This window comes from Saxophila tyrrhenica (genome assembly GCF_035928015.1).
Source record: "Saxophila tyrrhenica strain CCFEE 5935 chromosome Unknown scaffold_5, whole genome shotgun sequence".
Classification (NCBI taxonomy): Eukaryota; Fungi; Ascomycota; class Dothideomycetes; order Mycosphaerellales; family Extremaceae; genus Saxophila; species Saxophila tyrrhenica.
The window spans coordinates 809,930-827,077 of NW_027041737.1; the positions used below are offsets into that span (position 1 = coordinate 809,930).

General features: G+C 54.0%; 10 protein-coding genes across 10 annotated transcripts; 3 read left to right on the forward strand and 7 right to left on the reverse strand.

Moving 5' to 3' along the window:
- Positions 1-255: 255 nt before the first annotated feature.
- Positions 256-1,236, reverse strand: LTR77_003704 (uncharacterized protein; the record flags this gene model as incomplete). The annotated part of the gene is made up of 1 exon (XM_064800960.1): positions 256-1,236. One exon carries the CDS (start codon positions 1,234-1,236, stop codon positions 256-258), a length of 981 nt encoding a protein of 326 aa, XP_064660911.1.
- A 185-nt stretch (positions 1,237-1,421) lies between these two features.
- LTR77_003705 (uncharacterized protein) lies at positions 1,422-2,173 on the reverse strand (the record flags this gene model as incomplete). The annotated part of the gene is made up of 2 exons (XM_064800961.1): positions 1,422-1,936; positions 1,993-2,173. 2 exons carry the CDS (start codon positions 2,171-2,173, stop codon positions 1,422-1,424), a joined length of 696 nt encoding a protein of 231 aa, XP_064660912.1.
- A 522-nt stretch (positions 2,174-2,695) lies between these two features.
- Positions 2,696-3,008, reverse strand: LTR77_003706 (uncharacterized protein; the record flags this gene model as incomplete). Its single annotated transcript, XM_064800962.1, has 2 exons — positions 2,696-2,922; positions 2,954-3,008. The coding sequence occupies 2 exons, from the start codon at positions 3,006-3,008 to the stop codon at positions 2,696-2,698; spliced, it is 282 nt and encodes a 93-aa protein (XP_064660913.1).
- Positions 3,009-3,950: 942 nt separating this feature from the next.
- LTR77_003707 (uncharacterized protein) lies at positions 3,951-4,851 on the forward strand (the record flags this gene model as incomplete). The annotated part of the gene is given in 2 exon segments (XM_064800963.1): positions 3,951-4,805; positions 4,819-4,851. 2 exon segments carry the CDS (start codon positions 3,951-3,953, stop codon positions 4,849-4,851), a joined length of 888 nt encoding a protein of 295 aa, XP_064660914.1.
- A 403-nt stretch (positions 4,852-5,254) lies between these two features.
- Positions 5,255-6,782, reverse strand: GPI17 (GPI transamidase component; the record flags this gene model as incomplete). Its single annotated transcript, XM_064800964.1, has 2 exons — positions 5,255-6,709; positions 6,759-6,782. 2 exons carry the CDS (start codon positions 6,780-6,782, stop codon positions 5,255-5,257), a joined length of 1,479 nt encoding a protein of 492 aa, XP_064660915.1.
- Positions 6,783-7,957: 1,175 nt separating this feature from the next.
- On the reverse strand, positions 7,958-8,773 carry LTR77_003709 (uncharacterized protein; the record flags this gene model as incomplete). The annotated part of the gene is made up of 1 exon (XM_064800965.1): positions 7,958-8,773. One exon carries the CDS (start codon positions 8,771-8,773, stop codon positions 7,958-7,960), a length of 816 nt encoding a protein of 271 aa, XP_064660916.1.
- Positions 8,774-9,256: 483 nt separating this feature from the next.
- Positions 9,257-11,093, forward strand: LTR77_003710 (uncharacterized protein; the record flags this gene model as incomplete). The annotated part of the gene is made up of 2 exons (XM_064800966.1): positions 9,257-10,968; positions 11,021-11,093. 2 exons carry the CDS (start codon positions 9,257-9,259, stop codon positions 11,091-11,093), a joined length of 1,785 nt encoding a protein of 594 aa, XP_064660917.1.
- Positions 11,094-11,257: 164 nt separating this feature from the next.
- LTR77_003711 (uncharacterized protein) lies at positions 11,258-11,747 on the reverse strand (the record flags this gene model as incomplete). The annotated part of the gene is made up of 2 exons (XM_064800967.1): positions 11,258-11,280; positions 11,336-11,747. 2 exons carry the CDS (start codon positions 11,745-11,747, stop codon positions 11,258-11,260), a joined length of 435 nt encoding a protein of 144 aa, XP_064660918.1.
- Positions 11,748-13,248: 1,501 nt separating this feature from the next.
- On the forward strand, positions 13,249-14,867 carry LTR77_003712 (uncharacterized protein; the record flags this gene model as incomplete). The annotated part of the gene is made up of 2 exons (XM_064800968.1): positions 13,249-13,741; positions 13,888-14,867. The coding sequence occupies 2 exons, from the start codon at positions 13,249-13,251 to the stop codon at positions 14,865-14,867; spliced, it is 1,473 nt and encodes a 490-aa protein (XP_064660919.1).
- Positions 14,868-15,231: 364 nt separating this feature from the next.
- LTR77_003713 (uncharacterized protein) lies at positions 15,232-16,842 on the reverse strand (the record flags this gene model as incomplete). The annotated part of the gene is made up of 2 exons (XM_064800969.1): positions 15,232-15,241; positions 15,338-16,842. 2 exons carry the CDS (start codon positions 16,840-16,842, stop codon positions 15,232-15,234), a joined length of 1,515 nt encoding a protein of 504 aa, XP_064660920.1.
- Positions 16,843-17,148: the final 306 nt, after the last annotated feature.

Genomic DNA, 17,148 nt, shown 5'->3' on the forward strand with positions numbered 1-17,148 from the left:
GTCGTTTCGTAGTGATGGAGTGCTTGACGTGGCTGGATCGTCGATGCGCAAGATGTTGATGTGACGCTGTGATGTCAAAGAGTGCTGATGCCGACGATGTGGGCTTATATCGCGGACATTGGCTCCTGTTGGCTGTTCGGACCATTATGTTGCTACTCCTGACTCCTTGCTGTGTCAGAGCGATGACAGTGGATTTGTCAACGGCAGTCATTTCGAGTAGCAAACCCGCATGGCTCCTCCAAGAATCCGAACAGCCTATTCACCAGCAGGATCGACGGCAAGGTCATGCATCACGGCCGCTGCCTCCCTGACCTTCCTTCTCGCGGTCAACAAGTCTTCCAGTGTGGGAGGCAAGCCTGTCGTAGAGCCGGCCGCCGGAACCCTTGTCTGATATGCCAGCAGCATTGCCTTGAGGTTGTTTGCCGCACCGAGTGTACTGGTGGCAAGATCCACCAAGAAGTCCACGGACATGATCTCGGCAGCAACGCTCACTCTATCCTGCATCGGCTGAGCGACATCGTTGGGTTGCGGCTCACCAAACACCTCACCCACACTACCCACGAAGCCAGCATCAGGGCTGAAGGCCCCATCGTCGCCCTCATCATCAAACTCCTCCCCGTCGTCCAGCTCCCCATTAGCCCTCTTCTTCGGCCCAAAAGAGCAATCAGCTGGATAGTGCAGATTCCCACTCCTCTGCGCCCGATTGGCTTCCTTCTCCCTCTCCCGCTGACTGGCCTTCTGCACCTCCCTCACCTCCTTCCTATCCCCGCGCTTCTTCGTCGCATGCCTTCCCCGCGCGCGATCATCATCAAACGGAATCAAGCCCCAGTACGTCTGCAGGCGCAAAATCGTGCTAGAACCCCGTTTCAACTGGACACCTTGCGCAGTCAAGGCATCAGCAATTTGCTCTGCTGTCTCGCCACGCTGCGTCCGAGCGGCAATGTCCTCTTTTCGAGCGCTTTGCTCGTTGGCGTTTCTAGCGCCACTTTTCGGGCGAGCTTTGGGATGCTTCATGCCCGCATACTTGTGCGGCGGTCTTTGGCGGAGGCCCCATTGTACGCGACGGCGGGAGATTGTTTTATTAGTGATGGGAGTGCCTTGGGCGCGTAGCGCTGCGGCAATCTGTTCGCAAGTCTCGCCGGCGGCAGTGCGCTCTTCGATCTCAGCGCGGTATTGCTCTGCTGGATCGAACTTGTTTGCTGACGGCCTGTCTAGACGTCGGATTCTGGGAGCCATTCTGGTGCTGATGTGGATTGTCTCAGCGATTTTGAGGGTGTGAAAGGTGAGATAAGCAGTCAAGTGTGCGGCGAACGCTGGCACCTCCGCTTCCAGTGGTCTTAAAGTGGACTAGCGTGAAACAAGGCAGCATGAAAGATAACGCACGAAGAACACTTCTGTCTCTGATTCTACACATCTTTACTCTACTTCGGAGCGACGATGCGACCTCTGCACTCTCCAAACCCAAGCACAGGCTTTCCGTTCTGGTCCTCACACCAGCCTTCCAGAATGACCTCGTCGCCATCCTCAAGATAACCTTCCTCATACTGTCCGCTACCCTTCGGCAGAACCTGTGTCTTTGTTTGCGCAGCCTCGAAGAGACATCCAAGCTCAGCCTTCTCGCCTTTCTCGTTTGTTCCGCTCCCAGAGATAGTCCCAGTACCGATGAGATCTCCTGGCATCATACCACATCCTGACCTTGCGTGGTGGGTCAACTGCTGGTACGGCGTCCAGTACATGTATTTGAGATTGCTGCGGCCGACTGTCTTTTCCTGGCCATCTCTAATGAGCTTGATACGAAGCCTCACATTGAGTGCGGCGTCTTCTGGTGTAGGCCAAGTGAGATGCTTGAAGGGAGGTGGGTCTTGTTTGGTGTTGGGAGGGCAGGAAAAGGGTTCCAGAGCCTCCATCGGCGTGATCCAGTTGCTTATGCTCGTGCCTGTGTTTTGATCAGTATCAAGGTTGTTTGGCAACTCACAAGACTGATAGGCGTACCAAATCCTTTTGAGTGGAAAGGACCAAGAGGCCGCATCTCAAAGAGCTGATGGTCTCTGGCAGACCAGTCGTTCAACAGAACAAAACCAAAGATGTGGTCTTTGGCTTCCTCGATCGGCATCGGCTCGCCATAAGGTATTGGCTTGCTAACGAAATACCCCATCTCGAGCTCATAGTCCATTCTTCTCGTCGGTCTTGTCATCCAGTCAGCATCTGTCTATGTCCGGAGTGATGGTTGACATACCCAAAAACTGGCTCAGAATCAATGGCTCCAGAAAAAGAGACATTCTGTGGTCGAGGTATGTCTATCGACGACTTGACGACCGAAGATGGCCGTCCATTATATACCGAAGGAGTGTAGAACCTGCGTTCTCTGTTAGCTGCTTGACGGGGCGAGGCATACGCTACAGACTTGCCAATTCTTTGGAATGCTGGAGCTGCTGAGGCCAGCGGAGCACTGTGTTGATCGTCAGCTGCTGCACACACACAAGCGTGTTTTTGGAAGTCATACGTTCTGGCAGTGCTCAAGAGAGGTATAAAAGTCCGAGTAGCCACCAATCTTCATTGGCAGATGGTTCTCAACATCCTTGAGCGGCACGAAGCATGACGAAGGCACTTTGCCCTCCTTCAGATCAGACTGAATCTGCTCGCGGACTACACGCCTGATTGGCCATGGAAGTGCAGCAAAGGTATTGAGACAAGGCTAACCATCGGTCAATGAGTGGTTTTCAGAGAGTGGTGTCGTTGGAAGTACCTCAGCAAAGACCTTGGCAAAGGAGAAGTTGTGTCCGGACTCCAGACTCGACAAGTTGCCACTCTCTGCATACTTTGAAAGGTCGAGAGCCGAGTCACCGATTGCTGTAGCACATCTTGGGGACTCGTCCGACTTCGCGCTGATGACGCCTAGAATGGCGGCGTTTAGTAGCTGGACTGGACTTCAGTGTGATGGGTTAGTTTGTACCGTATGGAATGTTGTCGATAGTGAAAGGGAGTTGATCAAGAGCAGGAGTTGTCATGTTTGCAGGTTGCGTCTTAAGATTGATTGAAGTTCAGGTGATGAGGCGTAATTGTGTAGCTGGAGGTGGAGGTGCCGTTTTTAGGTTTCCAGCTGCTTGAGCCAAGCCAATTGATCGAGCCTAATTTTCGCGCACTAAACCTTAATGGCTGTCAAAATCGTGCGGCGGTTGTGGCCGTTGATGCAGGGACGTCTCCGCCAAAAGTCACTCGAGTCAAGCACATATCAGAGTCTTGACGGAATATTGGTAGAATATTCAGCGTCGGTTGCGCGTAATGTGCTATTGCCGTCGTCTTTTGATTCTTACACTGAGTGGACGGTGGGTTTGGCACAATTCCCAATGACCACAAATGACAAGAGGCCACCACGACGCTCAATAGAGCCATCGTCGGTGCCATCATCCGTAGCAGACCATGTTGAATCGATCCGTTGCCAGTAGAGTGTCCGGCATCGATTGTGGTGTTGATGTGTCGTCGACACTGCGTGCAGCAAGAGCAATGATTTCATAACGACTCACAACGAGCCCGAACATATGGCCACCAATAGACCGGGAGCCAACAGCAGGACGACCCTCGATGAGCGAGTGTTGCCCTGATCGATATCAAAGGTAGCAGGCAAAATGAACTCTGTTCAAAATGAGCCGAGTGTATTGGCTACCGCTGTTGCTCACCCAGACTTTGCGCTGGTTGCGTGAAACTTTAATCGTTGTGTCGTGAACCATCCTCAGAACTGTATTGAAAATGTCGACTCTCAGTTGCATAAAGAGCGTTGCCCTGCCGCACAGAGTAGCAGATAATTCACACGTTCGATACAAGTCTCAGAGATACCATCACCTTTCAGGCTCATCCACTCACAACCAAGTCACCATTCACTCGACCGTCGTCGTGAAGTCAAGCAACCTCACCAACAACCCTTTCAACAAACATCCACCATGCATGCCACCATGTCTGCTACTCGCAAGGCACCAGCCGTCACCGTTGATCAAGTCATGGCCACAGTCATGCCCTCGGGGTTCGACTTCCTCGCCAACATCCCCGCCGAAATCAGCGAGCAGATCGCCTCCAACCTCGACGCTCAAGACCTGATGTCCTTCCGCCTCGCCTCCAACTCAGCAGCAACGATGGGCTACCGCACCCTCCGTGACAGCATCAGCGAGGAGATCGATTTCCGTGACCACGAAGACCTGACCGCCGATCAGTTCTTCAATCACCTCGTCCTCGGCCTGCAGGAAGGTCTCCCCGACGCCGCAGCCAAAGTCAAAGAGCTGTCCATGGTCGACACATCATCCGCAGCCTTCGCGCTGGTCACGACGCCGTCGATCACAGCCCTCAGGCTGCCGGGGTTGAAGATGCTCGAGCTGCGCAACCTCGCGATCACGGCGCCCTCGTTGATGGCGCTGCTCCGTCATCACCGCCACACTCTCAGGGGTCTGGTCCTTCAGGACATCTACCTCGTCGGTTCTGGAGGCATGGGCGCGGCCAAGAGTCGTCAGCAGTGGTCGATGGTAGCCCGCTTCATCCAAAAGCACATGCACCTCCGAACCGTCAGGATCGACTACATGAAATGGTTCGATTTCGAGAAGAACGACTGGGCCGGGAACAACGACTACGTCAAGTTCGAAAGGGCCAAGTACCATCGTCGTTGTTACGGTCAGTCGGGTCAGTTCAACATGTACTGGAATCTGTCGAACGGTGGTGTGTTTAGTATGGGTGCTGAGGCCACGAGAGACGGCATCGATGCGTTCATCAAGGAGATTGCCAAACCGGTCAAGGCACGCCGGCCTCTTCCCGGATATCAGGTGAGCAAATCAGCATAGCACTCTCGCTGTACTGGCGGCGACTTGATCTGATTTTTCGAGAATCGACACCATTTTGAAATCGACATGTGCTTGTTCTCGGTCAAAGCAGCGAGGAAACAAGTATAGCACAGTCGCTGTACCGGCGGCCATGCCACTCCAGCGCCAGAGAAGAACCCATCAATTGGCATCGAGTCTCCCAAAGCATGACCAGACTGATCAGCCATCCACGACCGCTGTATTGGCGGCGCACATCACCCAATCTCAGTGACGAGGCCGACATCGAGACTTGATTCCAACACCTCTCGAAGACGGCATCCAGGATGTACTGCAGCTTGCAGTCAATGCATTGGCGTCATTTGCATTTGTTGCTCAGAGAAGGGCAGGAGTTTGGCGCTTGGGAATCTTTTCATAGCTCGTAAATAGAACAGCAAGTACTACACTGTTCTACATTACTCGTCTTTCGCCTTCCCACTTCTCTTCTCCCGTAGCTTCTTGATGAACTCCCTCAGCTCCTTTGCCAACGCCATGATCAGCGGTACTGCCATGGGTCCAAGCAAAGGCACATACACCGCGACCTTGTGCTCGTCCGGGAAGTAGACTTGCCCAACCATTGATGGTTCGAAGAACGCCTGCTCAGCCTCCTCTTCGGCAGTCCTCGCGTTCTCAAGCGCTTCGTGATACTGTCCTGATTGCAGACCCCGACAAGCTTGATCCAGATGATGAATTGTCTGGTCCACCGACTTGGCGACTGACTCAGGTATAGCGATCGACTTCAGCTTGAGTGTGAGTCTTGCCAGTGCACCAAGAGTGGACGAAGCTGAGATGATAATAGAGGTTGCTCTTTCGCGGGTGAGGCTTGATATGCGGAGGGCGAGTGAGGGCGGAGATGAGGGCAGCCCGAGGAGCGAAGAGAGCTGATCGGCGAAGGTGAGCATTACGGGTTCCAGGTCGCTTGCGGACAGCCTCTCAGGTTGCTTTCCAGAAGGGTTGAGGATTTGCACGCCGCCCCATTGCGGAATGAGCCAGCTGTTACCGCCGGTCTCTGCGATGACCAACGGACTCTGGTCCTTCGAAGGCACGAAGAGCACGAAGTTGATGGTAGGTCCAGCGCCGATGCCGGGGCTGAGTGGCCACTCGGCGGCATTGATGAAGCCGCTCAGATCCGATCTTTGCAGCTGCCATTCTCGGGTGGACTCATCGTATAGCGGCCCGGCGATGGAAGGTGAGAAAGATGCATAGAGCTGTACCTGGGTGTCGACGGTGAATTTGCTGATGGACGAAAAGCGGGCAATGAGTGGATTGATGGTATTTTCCAGCGCTCCCTCAATGTCCCACGAGGATGGAGTGGCGGAGGAAGTGAACATTGAGAATGTCAAGTGGTAGTCAGAGGCATACTTGAATGCTCTTGTCTTTTTTCCGTCCAAGGTCGCCCGTGCTTCAGGTGAGAGCTGGCCTGCTGGTCGGTGTGTCGTGAACGCGGTCTCATCTACCATAGAAGAAATAGTACCTTGCTCCTCCCGAAATATCTTACGTATCTCTTGTGAGATGAACGGGGCCAGTGTCGCTGGATCTGCAGACTTTCCAGGGCTGTGGCGAACCTCAAGTAGCGGAACCCAGGACCATAGAGAAGCTTCCGTAGCTTTCACGTTCAAATCTTCCTTGATGCTGACTGTGAGATGGTGCTCCCTGTGTTCAACAGTTTCGTAGCTCGTATGCTGTACCGAGTGGAGAGCGTCCATAGCAATTGTGGCGTTGGAATCGTCCTGCGTAACATAAAAATTATACAATGAGAGGTCATTGTCAGCCCTTAGAAGGTTCTGAACTTCCGCTGCGACCTTAGTAGCTTGTTCCCGGTCATCATCAGAAAACAAGCGAACGTATATCGGATAGTCCAGCTTGCAGGCCTGCGAAAAGAATCAGCACAAGCCGAGCCATTGGAGGTACGGCGCGCACCTGTCCCTCAGCCCAGCTACTCATTGACTCCAAAGGAAGATCCGAGCGATGTATAGAAGTGGTTTGAATCCAGTGTGGCACTCCGAAAGCGACTACAACAGCCCAAAAGGCGAGTATAATCAGCCGACGTGTCCATATTGATTTTGGCTTCTCCGACGGTGGTATTGCCGTGGGTGCGGGCGGCCGTATATTGCTCGCGTGGACCACTCCTCCAGCATCGGCCGCCATGTCTTCAGTATTCGTAGATCGTGATTATTCTTCCATTGGATGTCAAGATGAGGTTGGTTCTCCTGTTCTTCGCTGCTGCCACTTTCGGCCATCTGTCCGTGCGTTTCGGAAGAAGCCGAATCAACCACCCATGTTGAGGCGAACTACAACGACGACACCTTCGACAGCACAAGAACAGCAAACATCAAGATGAAGAGGCAAAATCAATATCTTGAATGGGAGCGGGACTACACATATCAATTCCTGCAGTTGTGTGCGGCTTGGAGCCATTCAAGAGTGAAACGATCCCATCCCTGGTTTCTTCGATCACACCACGGTATGGGAGACGTCTAAGTACGACGGAAGCATTTGACGACACCACCAGGCACTTCCCGATACATGAGAGTTGAAAGTGGACAGGTGCTCAAGCTCTCCTAAGCACAACGCAGACCTAGAACGAATTAATGCGTCCCGAGCCAACGTCATGCCCCTGCGATCATTGCGATATCGTCTCCGTCCCCGACACTCGGATCGAAACGACAGAGAGTGAGCGAATACAATTAGAGATGAAGGAAATTGGGAAGACGTCAAGGCATGCGGCGCTCAAGCAGAGTGACTTAGCCTTACTCTTCTTTACGCATAAGTCCTCGAGGGTTTTGATACCGACATCGTTGGTGACGCCTGAGCAGCAGTTATCAAATCTCTCTCGAGGTTCTGTCCTCGCTCACAGCGGGTGTCCTTGTAGTATGTTGCGGCTCACTTGGCCACGCGCGGATGTCGTCTACTGTGTGTCGACAGGTCCAGTCCTTAGCCATTTGGGAAGCGCAGGTATGCCGAGATCTTGTGCCGATGATAGCGAAGGCCAGGAATTAGCGAGTGCAGCCCGAACACTTGCTCAGGGGTTAAGCATCCTGATCCTGGGAGCGCGTTGTGGCCCGCGAATGATGACCAGTCCCGCCTGCCGCATGCTCACAATATGTATGGTGTATTTCTCACTTCTTCCCCTTCGGCTGCAAAGCATACGCCCTCACGGCATACAGTCCTTGTGGCATCCCTCTCTGCTGCTCCGTCGCCACCAGCTTCATCCCCGCCTCTTCAAACAACTGCCTGAACTTCTTATCCGTCCTCGTGACACTACTGTCCGTCCCATCAAACACATCCTGATTCAGATGGTGATTGTTCAGATTCTCCTTGACCACAATCCACCCACCCTCACTCAGCACTGGAGGTAATCGCTGCAGATACTCCACCAGCTGAGCGTCCGTCAGCTGCCCGAGACACCACTGGTTCCATATTAGGTCGTACGGTCCCACGCCGTCTTTCTGAGGATGCCACTCTTCAAGCCCAACGTTGTAGACCTCGCCCACGTTCTCCTTGCCCTTGATCTCGTCCGTGAAGCTCTTAACCGGCTCAACGATGTCCACCACTTCTGCCACTTTGCCCAGGAAGCCCGTCGTGACCCTGCCTATGCCCGCTCCGCAATCTACTGCTCTCCCGAGTTTCTTGCCAGGAGGGAAGTGCTTCGATTGTCGTCGTAGCTTCGCAAGAAAGTTGCTGCTGCCCTGCAAGTCTATGCGCGAGACCTGTGGGTAGCCGCCGAGCACACCGTTGACGGTGGGTTCGGTCGAGGACCAATATGCGATTGCGGCCTTGTGGTCGATCTGAGAGTCGGGTGCGGCATTGGTGGTTGTGGTGAAGGGCATTTCCTCAGCCTTATCGTTGTCGCTGTCGCCTTCCACGCGTGCTCGCTTGGCTGTGTCTTTGGTGCTGTCTGGACCTTCGCTTTTGCGCTTCGGAGAAGTCGACATATTTGCCTGCAACGACGTCGGGCGTCTTATGGTCGTATTATAATATGAAGTGTCGTGCCATGAAAAACAAAGTCTCGTCACATGCAGCAACCGCAGATCAACGCCATGGCCGTCTGCCGGACTTCATTCACCAACATCCACCACTCTCGACATCTACCTAGACGACTCCCATAATGTTGACGCATGAATCGCACACTATCACATTCGGAAGGAGGTTGCATACCGCGTGGAGGCCCAGGATGGAGCTCCATGGCTGCCTTATTTCCGGCGCATCACCACTTCCCCTCATCGGTTATCTACTTCATGCCATGCACGGCAGAATAGTACAGGCCCTCGGGCCTCGTCATATAGCATGTGCATGGTTTCTCCAACATCGTAAGTACCTCACCACACTCATTTGACTCTCCTCTTCTTCTCTTGCGGCAAAGAAAGACAACATACACATATCCCCTCCCATCTTGTCCTCCTCCCTCTACTGCCAACATGAACTTCGGTCCCGCATCGTCCTCCACGGACATGCTCGCCGAAGACCCAACAATCGACCTCCAAAACCCCCCCGACTCCGCCAACGGTTCCACCCCCGACCCCCCAACCCGCTACGGCCAACCCTTACTTCCGTCATGGATCCCCCTCTACCGCAGACCCATGCGTACCCCCACCCGCAAACTCCGCGTCGTAACCATCGGCGCCGGCATCTCCGCCATGAACCTAGCCTACAAGATCCACCACGAGCACGACCTGATCAACAAGGGCATTGTGTCCGAGTTGGTGATGTACGAAGCCCACGAGGACCTAGGCGGGACTTGGCTGGTCAATACCTATCCGGGAGTGGCGTGTGATGTTCCTGCACATATCTATACGTTTCCGTTCGAGCCGAACCCGGATTGGAGTGCTTTCTACGCGAGTGGAGAGGAGATATGGCGGTACTTCAAGCGGACGGTTGAAAAGTGGGGCTTAGATCGGGGGACGAAGTGTGGGCATAAGGTGCAGAAGGCTGAGTGGGATGAAGGGAGTGGGAGGTGGAAGTTGGAAGTCAAGAATAAAGATGGGGTGATACATGACGAGTGCGATATCTTAGTCAGCGCAGTAGGGTTCTTGTCGGAATGGAGATGGCCAGACATCCAGGGGATACAGAGCTTTGAGGGGCACTTGTGTCATTCGGCGGTATGGGATAAGGCCTTTGACTGGACGGGGAAGAGGATAGCGGTTATTGGCAATGGCTCGAGTGCTATACAGATCATGCCGAAGGTCGTGGAGACTGCAGAGCATGTTACTAACTTTATAAGACGACCAACGTACATCACGCCAGGACTCGGGTCGAGTATGATCGGAGGGGAAGTGCAGTACTATTACAGCGAAGAGGAAAAACGGAGATTCAGAGAAGACCCAGAGGCGTTGAAGCAGTATCGCAAGGAGATCCAAGGGCAGAGCAACCGTGCGTTTGACATGTTCACTAAGGACAGCAAATCACAGATAGCAGGCAAGAAAGCTACAGCAGACCAGATGAGAGCCAAACTCGGCGACAACGAGGACCTAGCCAACAAACTCACACCAGACTACGAAGTCGGCTGTAGACGAGCGACACCCGGCCCTGGCTACCTCGAAGCCTTTACTCGCGATAATGTCAGCCTAGTCATGGAGCGCATCGAAGGCATAGAACCCAAGGGTATTCGAACAAGCGGCGGCACGCTCTACGAAGTCGACGCCATCGTCTGCGCGACGGGATTCCAGGTCGACCATCGCCCACCCTGGCCTCTAATCGGACGAGACGGACTCACATTAGCTGAAGCGTGGAAGGACGAACCTACCAGCTACCTCTCCCTCTGCGCAGGCCAACACTTCCCCAACTACTTCATGTTCTCCGGCCCCAACGCGCCCGTCGGCCACGGCTCACTCATGGCCGGTTTAGGCCTCAGCGCGGAGTACATGGTCCAATGGATCAACAAGATCGCTACCGAAGACATCGCGTCCGTCGCCCCGAAAGACGAGGTCGTCGAGGAATTGAATGCGTACGCGGACGAGATCATGCAGACGCTGGTGTGGAGTGGAGGATGTCAGAGCTGGTATAAGAACCATCGCGTGGATGGCAAGGTGACGGCTGTGTGGGCCGGGAGTGTGTTGGGGTATATGGAGATGATTGAGAAGATTAGGCCGGAGGACTTTGAGGTGAGGTATCGGACGAGGAATCGGTTTAGGTGAGTGTTCTCCTTTCTGTGGACTAAGACGGTAGGCTGACGTGGATGACAGATTTATGGGCAACGGAAGGACGAAGTTGGAGTATGAGCCTGGTGCTGATCTGGCGTACTACTTGAAGAAGTAGCCGTTGCATGTCATTTAAGCAATTAGAGAATGTGGTCGTCACCATTAACGCCATAAGACACATAAAGATCCACGCCGTAGCCTTTTTCCGCTTTCCGCGTGTCTCTTTGGGTATTGCCACCTCGCCTCTCCTCTCAGCTCTCGGTCACAGAGCTCATCCTACCACTACGCAACAGCTTCCTCGTTCTCTGCACAAGACATTAGCAAAACGCATATACTTCCCAAGCCGTAGAGTCAACTCACCCTTCAGAATCCCCTCCTTAACCAATTCCTCCTTCCCCGGCCGCCCCTCAATTTTCTTCTCCAAGCTATCCCTCCGCATACTCATCTCCAACTCCTTCCGATGCTCCTGCAACGCCGGTGCCACGCTCCCCGTCCCCTCCGGCAAGATGTTCTTCTCGATCAACTCCTCCTTCTCCGGCCGCTTCGACAAGCCTTTCTTGAGGTTGTCGGTGATGCGCTGGCGCTCGAGTTCTTGCTGTCGGGCTTGCAGGGCCGGAGCGGCGGTGGTGTCGAGGAGGATGTGTCGGTCTTTGAGGTCTTGTTCTTCGGGGCGGTGTTGGAGGTGTTTTTCGAGGGAGTTGCGGCGTTCGAGGGAGGGGGCGATGGGGGAGGTGTCGACGGCGGGTTCCGGGGTAGTGGTAGTGTCGGCCATTGTTGGGTTGGATTACTGGTTTGTTTGTTGGTGTTGCTTACGGCGGGGTGCAGTGCTGAAGTTGTTGTTACTGGTGTCACTCTGGTGGACTGAGGAAGACAAGACGAGACGATTAGAAGGACAATGGACGGATTACATGCTACAGTGGTTGGCTGAGACAGCCGTCGTCACTGGCGCCTTTGTTTCGTTGTTGCCCAGTTTCACCCCTCGACAACCCCAGGGCAGAGCTCGGACCCTGCATGAAAGCAGGGAACCGGCATGTGATGATGGAATGCACGTGACCCTCGACTTCATGTCACGCCAACAGCACCGTTTTGCACTAAGATGCACATATTGACGCTTTTGATGCTGTCAAAACCCTTCCATTGACCGTTATCTTGCCACGATGTGACCACATATACCCAGCGTCATGATAGTGCAGAGGAGGTACGTGTACCTACACCTCAGTCACACCTGCAGCTTGCTAAACAGATGCAGAAGGCTGTAGTCACAATCACCATGTTGGCTGCGGCCCCGCCAGAAAGCTGAGGTTATTGCGACAAGCGATGGGCAGAAAAACTTTCATCTCGCATCCCCGACAGCTGTTTCTGTTTGCATCAAGGATCAAGCGAATGTAAATTGTCATTTATACTTGCGTTTCTGTTCGACTGAGACTCTGTACCTATGGACCGACGTGACCGCACAGCTGGCTTCCAAGCATTCAGCACAAGCCTCAACACGGCCTCAAGGTTGAAGAATCATCCCACTGAATTCCCTGCTCGTGGGAGCGTTGCGGTGGTCAATGCTTGCGGACCTCATCCAAACAATGCTCTTGCCAAAGCTGCACGCTGCACACATTGTACTACTTTGGCCGCAGTTATTCTGTCTTTGGCGAAAGATCACGGAAGTGGTTACCGAGTTGAGTATGACCACCACAAAACCGCCAGCGATCTTAGGAACTCAGCTCACCAGGGTTGCGACTTATGTGGCCTGTTCTTAGAAGGTATAAAACTCGTACCATATTGGCGAGGGGCCTCGATGACCCCAAGCATCACTCAACCAACTGAGGATGAGCCAAATGGTCTAACGGCAGTCCAGTACCCGTCGCTGCATGAGTCTCGCTCTCTGTATGCCGTTGCAGAGTCCGATAACGCAGCTGTCAGGGTCACCTTAGCTCGGAGCGATTCTAGCGAGGAGAATAGGACACCCTTCGATCTGCTCAACGTCCACTTCGTACGGGCCAACAACGACACGTTCTACTAGAATGCAGGGCTGAAACGTACGAAGTTGGATCTCTGTATCACAACGCAGCGAAGTGAGTTTTACTCCTAGCGTGGTGCTCTCGTGCATCGTACGGCTAATACGTAACCTGTGCTCAGGAGGAGCCTTAGAAGCCTACACCTCAGGGATAGGACGCTTCGAATTGGATCTTGATCTTGGCTCGGATACCAATCTCGCAATTGCTCAGGAATGGCTGAAGCGTTGCGAGATAGGACACTCAGAGTGCCAGCTGAAAGGCAACATGCCACTCCCAACCGGTGTGATTGACCTTGGCCCGGATAACACGCAGCAAGAAGCTCGCATTGCAGTTACGAACAGCCTATGTGCCCCGTATGTTGCTCTGAGCCATAGCTGGGGTACCGAATCATCGATTGCTTCGTGGCAGCCACTCACTCTGTCCAACAGTAATGAGTATCACGTCGCTTTGCCTTACAGCTCACTACCCGCGAACTTTCAGGATGCCATCACGATTGCAAAGCGGCTTGGATTTCGATATTTGTGGATCGACAGTCTATGCATCATTCAAGACAACAGAGAGGACTGGGCCAGAGACGCTAGAGCCATGGGCTCGGTCTACCTCAACGCGAAGCTCACCATTTTCGCCATGGCAAGCAAACATAGCACAAGTGGTATTCTGCGGAAGAACAGCCACGTCCCCAGACTGCGCTCGATACCGTTACGGTGCCCTGAGTCTAGAGACGAAGGACAGCTCAACGTTGGGTTACCGTGGACTAGTAAGCATGATCTCTCAACGCTTTTCCGCCTTGGTCCCCTCAATAGGCGCGGATGGGCGTTACAAGAACTAATATTATCATCTCGCCATCTGTACTACGGACCGGAGCAGATCTACTGGCATGCAACCATTGCTATGATGCTGCAGATGGAACATCTCATATCCCAGATCGGCACTTGTTCGATCGCTATGAGCACATAAGTCAAGTCTTCCAGCTCCCGGCGAGAGGTCACCATACTACCGCTCTCCACGACGACGACAACCTTCTCGACGAATACTATAAAATGGTCCAACGGTACACCTCGCGAAGGCTCACATACCAGTCCGACAAGCTGCCTGCTCTTTCAGGGATATGTCAGGGCCTGCACGGCGTTCTCGGTGGACATTTTCTAGCTGGACTATGGAGCGTCAACATAGCGCAAGGGTTGGTCTGGAGGGTCGAGAGGGGCACCACCTCGCAAAAAGACAAACGAAGGCCATCGTGGTCCTGGGCCACTGGCAGCTATGAACTGGGGCAATGGCCTTGTGGGATACCTTTTGAGCCGGTGGCTTCCACTAGACACAAACAGTTGCGCCACGACTTGCGCTTGCTTGCACATTCAGTCCAACTACGAAACGCGAACAACCCATATGGCGAAGTCGTTTCTGGACGTCTGACTGTCGTGGATTGGACGTTACCGTTGTCGCAATTCGAACCATCCAGCGACGATGAATTTCCTAGGCCGGGCGCCGTATACTGGGATCGCCTGGAACGGTGTGGCGAGACTCGTACTTCACGCTTTTGGCAGGATGTGTGCATCCGCTACACTGACGGAAGGGCGCGTATGGGAACTCTGCCGCGGCTTGGGCCGCCTGACGTTGATGCTATAGCTGGTTACTTCGAAGCCGAGGAGCTTCATGACAGGGCGCAAGGGTCTCTTGTTGCACTCCTTGCTCTGCATCGAGCCACGGACCAAATGCACGACGCATCTAAAACACATGTATCGGGTTTGATCATAGAGCCGACGTCTGAAGGCGCGTATGAAAGACTCGGAATGTTCGAGATGGAATTCCAACCACCGGCACCGGAGAGCACCACCCAGTGGATCGAAAACAACTGGCAGTATCAGACGATCGAACTGGTCTAGACGCGGAGCTCTTCTGGCGTAAGTCCATCCGTCAGGAGCACGCACGAGGCCTTGCTCGGGTGTCAGCCATCGCACGGCGTCCGCATGACAGATCTCGACGTCTTTGCAAACACGGACAGCAGTGCAACTCGAGTAAACCCAGGGAATATTACGCATCGCTGCTTTGACGGGTGTACTTGTCTGGCCTTCTCGGCTGGCATAATGATACTCATGGAACGGAAGTTTTGTCTAACAGTTATCCGTATCCACTTGGGAAAGATAAACCCGCCAGCCGTTTGAGATGCAGGCGACTCGACTACTTGAGTGTTCAAGGAGCAGCATGTCTTCTCCTCCGAGACGCCGGAGGTGAATGTCAACTGGGTACTCAGTCCATACTAAATTAGGATCGGAGGGCAACGATACACATGAGATGCAGAAAGTAAATTGGTAGTCGTAAGTACCTCACCATTTAATCCCAATATTTGACACACCCCTCCAAATCCCCGGTAACCACCTTACTGCTCTCCCTCGGATGCCACCCCACCGCCACGACCGCCTTCCCGTTCTCCCCGGCCTTCAGCTTATGCCACAGCTTACACGTCTTCCAATCCCACGCACACAAATACCCAGCCGAATCCCCGCTCACCACGATTCCACCGTCGGGGCTCACGTCCAATCCTACTCTATACCCAGCTGTATTATGCCCGCGGAAGTCCTTTTTGCGGTTCTGCCGGATCTTCTCGCCGGTGTTGTAGACTTGGATCGTGTTATCCGCGCTCTGCAGTAAAATGGCGGGTTTGGTCGGGTGCACGGCGGAGGAGGTGAGGGGGAACATGTGCGGCTCGGCGATGAATTTGATGGGGACAGGGATGTTGTATTCCCAGGCTCGCAAACTCTTGTCGTCGGAGGTGGTGATGAAGCGGCGGTTCTCGTCGCAGAAGGTTATGGTGTTGACGGGGCCGAGATGGTGGTCGTATTCCTGGACCGGGTTCTTTTTGTCACCTGATGCGCCGGGCTCGATGCGTGTGTCGAATTGCACGATTTTGTTGTCGTGCATGCCGGCTAGGAATTCTTTCCCGCTGCGGTCGTCGGGCTGCCAGCGCACGACATGGGGGGTGCTGCCGCTGCTGTAGCGGCCTAGACAGGCTCCAGTCTCGGTGTCCCAGACTTTGATCTGGCGGTCGTAGCTGGCGGAGAGAAACTTTGTGCCGTCCGGAGTGAAATCGATATCGACGACTGATTTGGTGTGGCCGGTGTAGGAGCGGAGGAGTTCGCGGTCGTGGTAGACGTCCCAGAGCTTGACTTTGCCGTCTGCTGCTGAGGATAGTAGGAGGTGGCCTGAAGATGGGAAGAACTTGAGTCCTGTGATGCTCTTCTCGTGCGCTGGCTTGCCGCTGAAGTGTGGCGTGAAGGAGTGGACTTGCTTCTTGGGGTAGTAGCACTTCAGGCTCAGGTTCTCAAAGTCGCTCGTAAGGTCGATATCCAGGTCTTGCGGTACATGCATGTACGTCCGTCCCTGGTAGTCGTGTTGTTGGGTTCCTTCAAATACACTTGTCTCCTTCTCAGCGCCAGTCTCCGCATAGCCGGTGCCTGCCAACGTTCCCTTCGCGGGTACCGGCACGATCGCATCCTCTTCATATTGCACGACCTCGTCCTCCCCGCTCTCGTCTCCCTCTTCTATCTCCACCTCCACCTCCTCCCCGCTATCACTGTCAATCCTTCGCTCTTCATACTTCGCCCAAGGTCCTTTGTAAGATGATGCGCCATATACCGTCCCACTGTCGCCTTTGGTCTCTCGCTTCCTTTTCTTGCCGGCTCGCGACTGCGACTGGACATCTCGGTGAAGATTTCGAAAGCTCTGCTCCGAGATGGCGATTTCCTGTGCATATCCTGTCGGTACCTTGCCCTTGGTGGAAGTTTTCTGAGGGTCTTGAGCGAAGTCGGCTGCGCGGGTTGGAGGTGCGTCGGCGCCATTACGAGCACGGATTAGAGACATGATGTTGGTCTACTAGTTGAGTGAGGAGATGTGGTGATATCGGTGAGGTCGCGACTTACCTTGAAGCTCACTTTGAGATCTATGCTTGAAGCTTCACATGCTACGGGATGGCCCGCGCGCTAGGCAAACTAGCGGATATGAGCTGCAACACTTCCACCGCGGCCACCAGTTTGCGAACCGCATTGAAGATGTAATGTTCCCGCTGCGAGCCTTCGGGCAATGCACACGAGTACAACTATCTACCACGAGTTCGAAGCTGAGATCATGGACCACCCGACTACCACCAGCGGCAGGACGGGGTCCCCC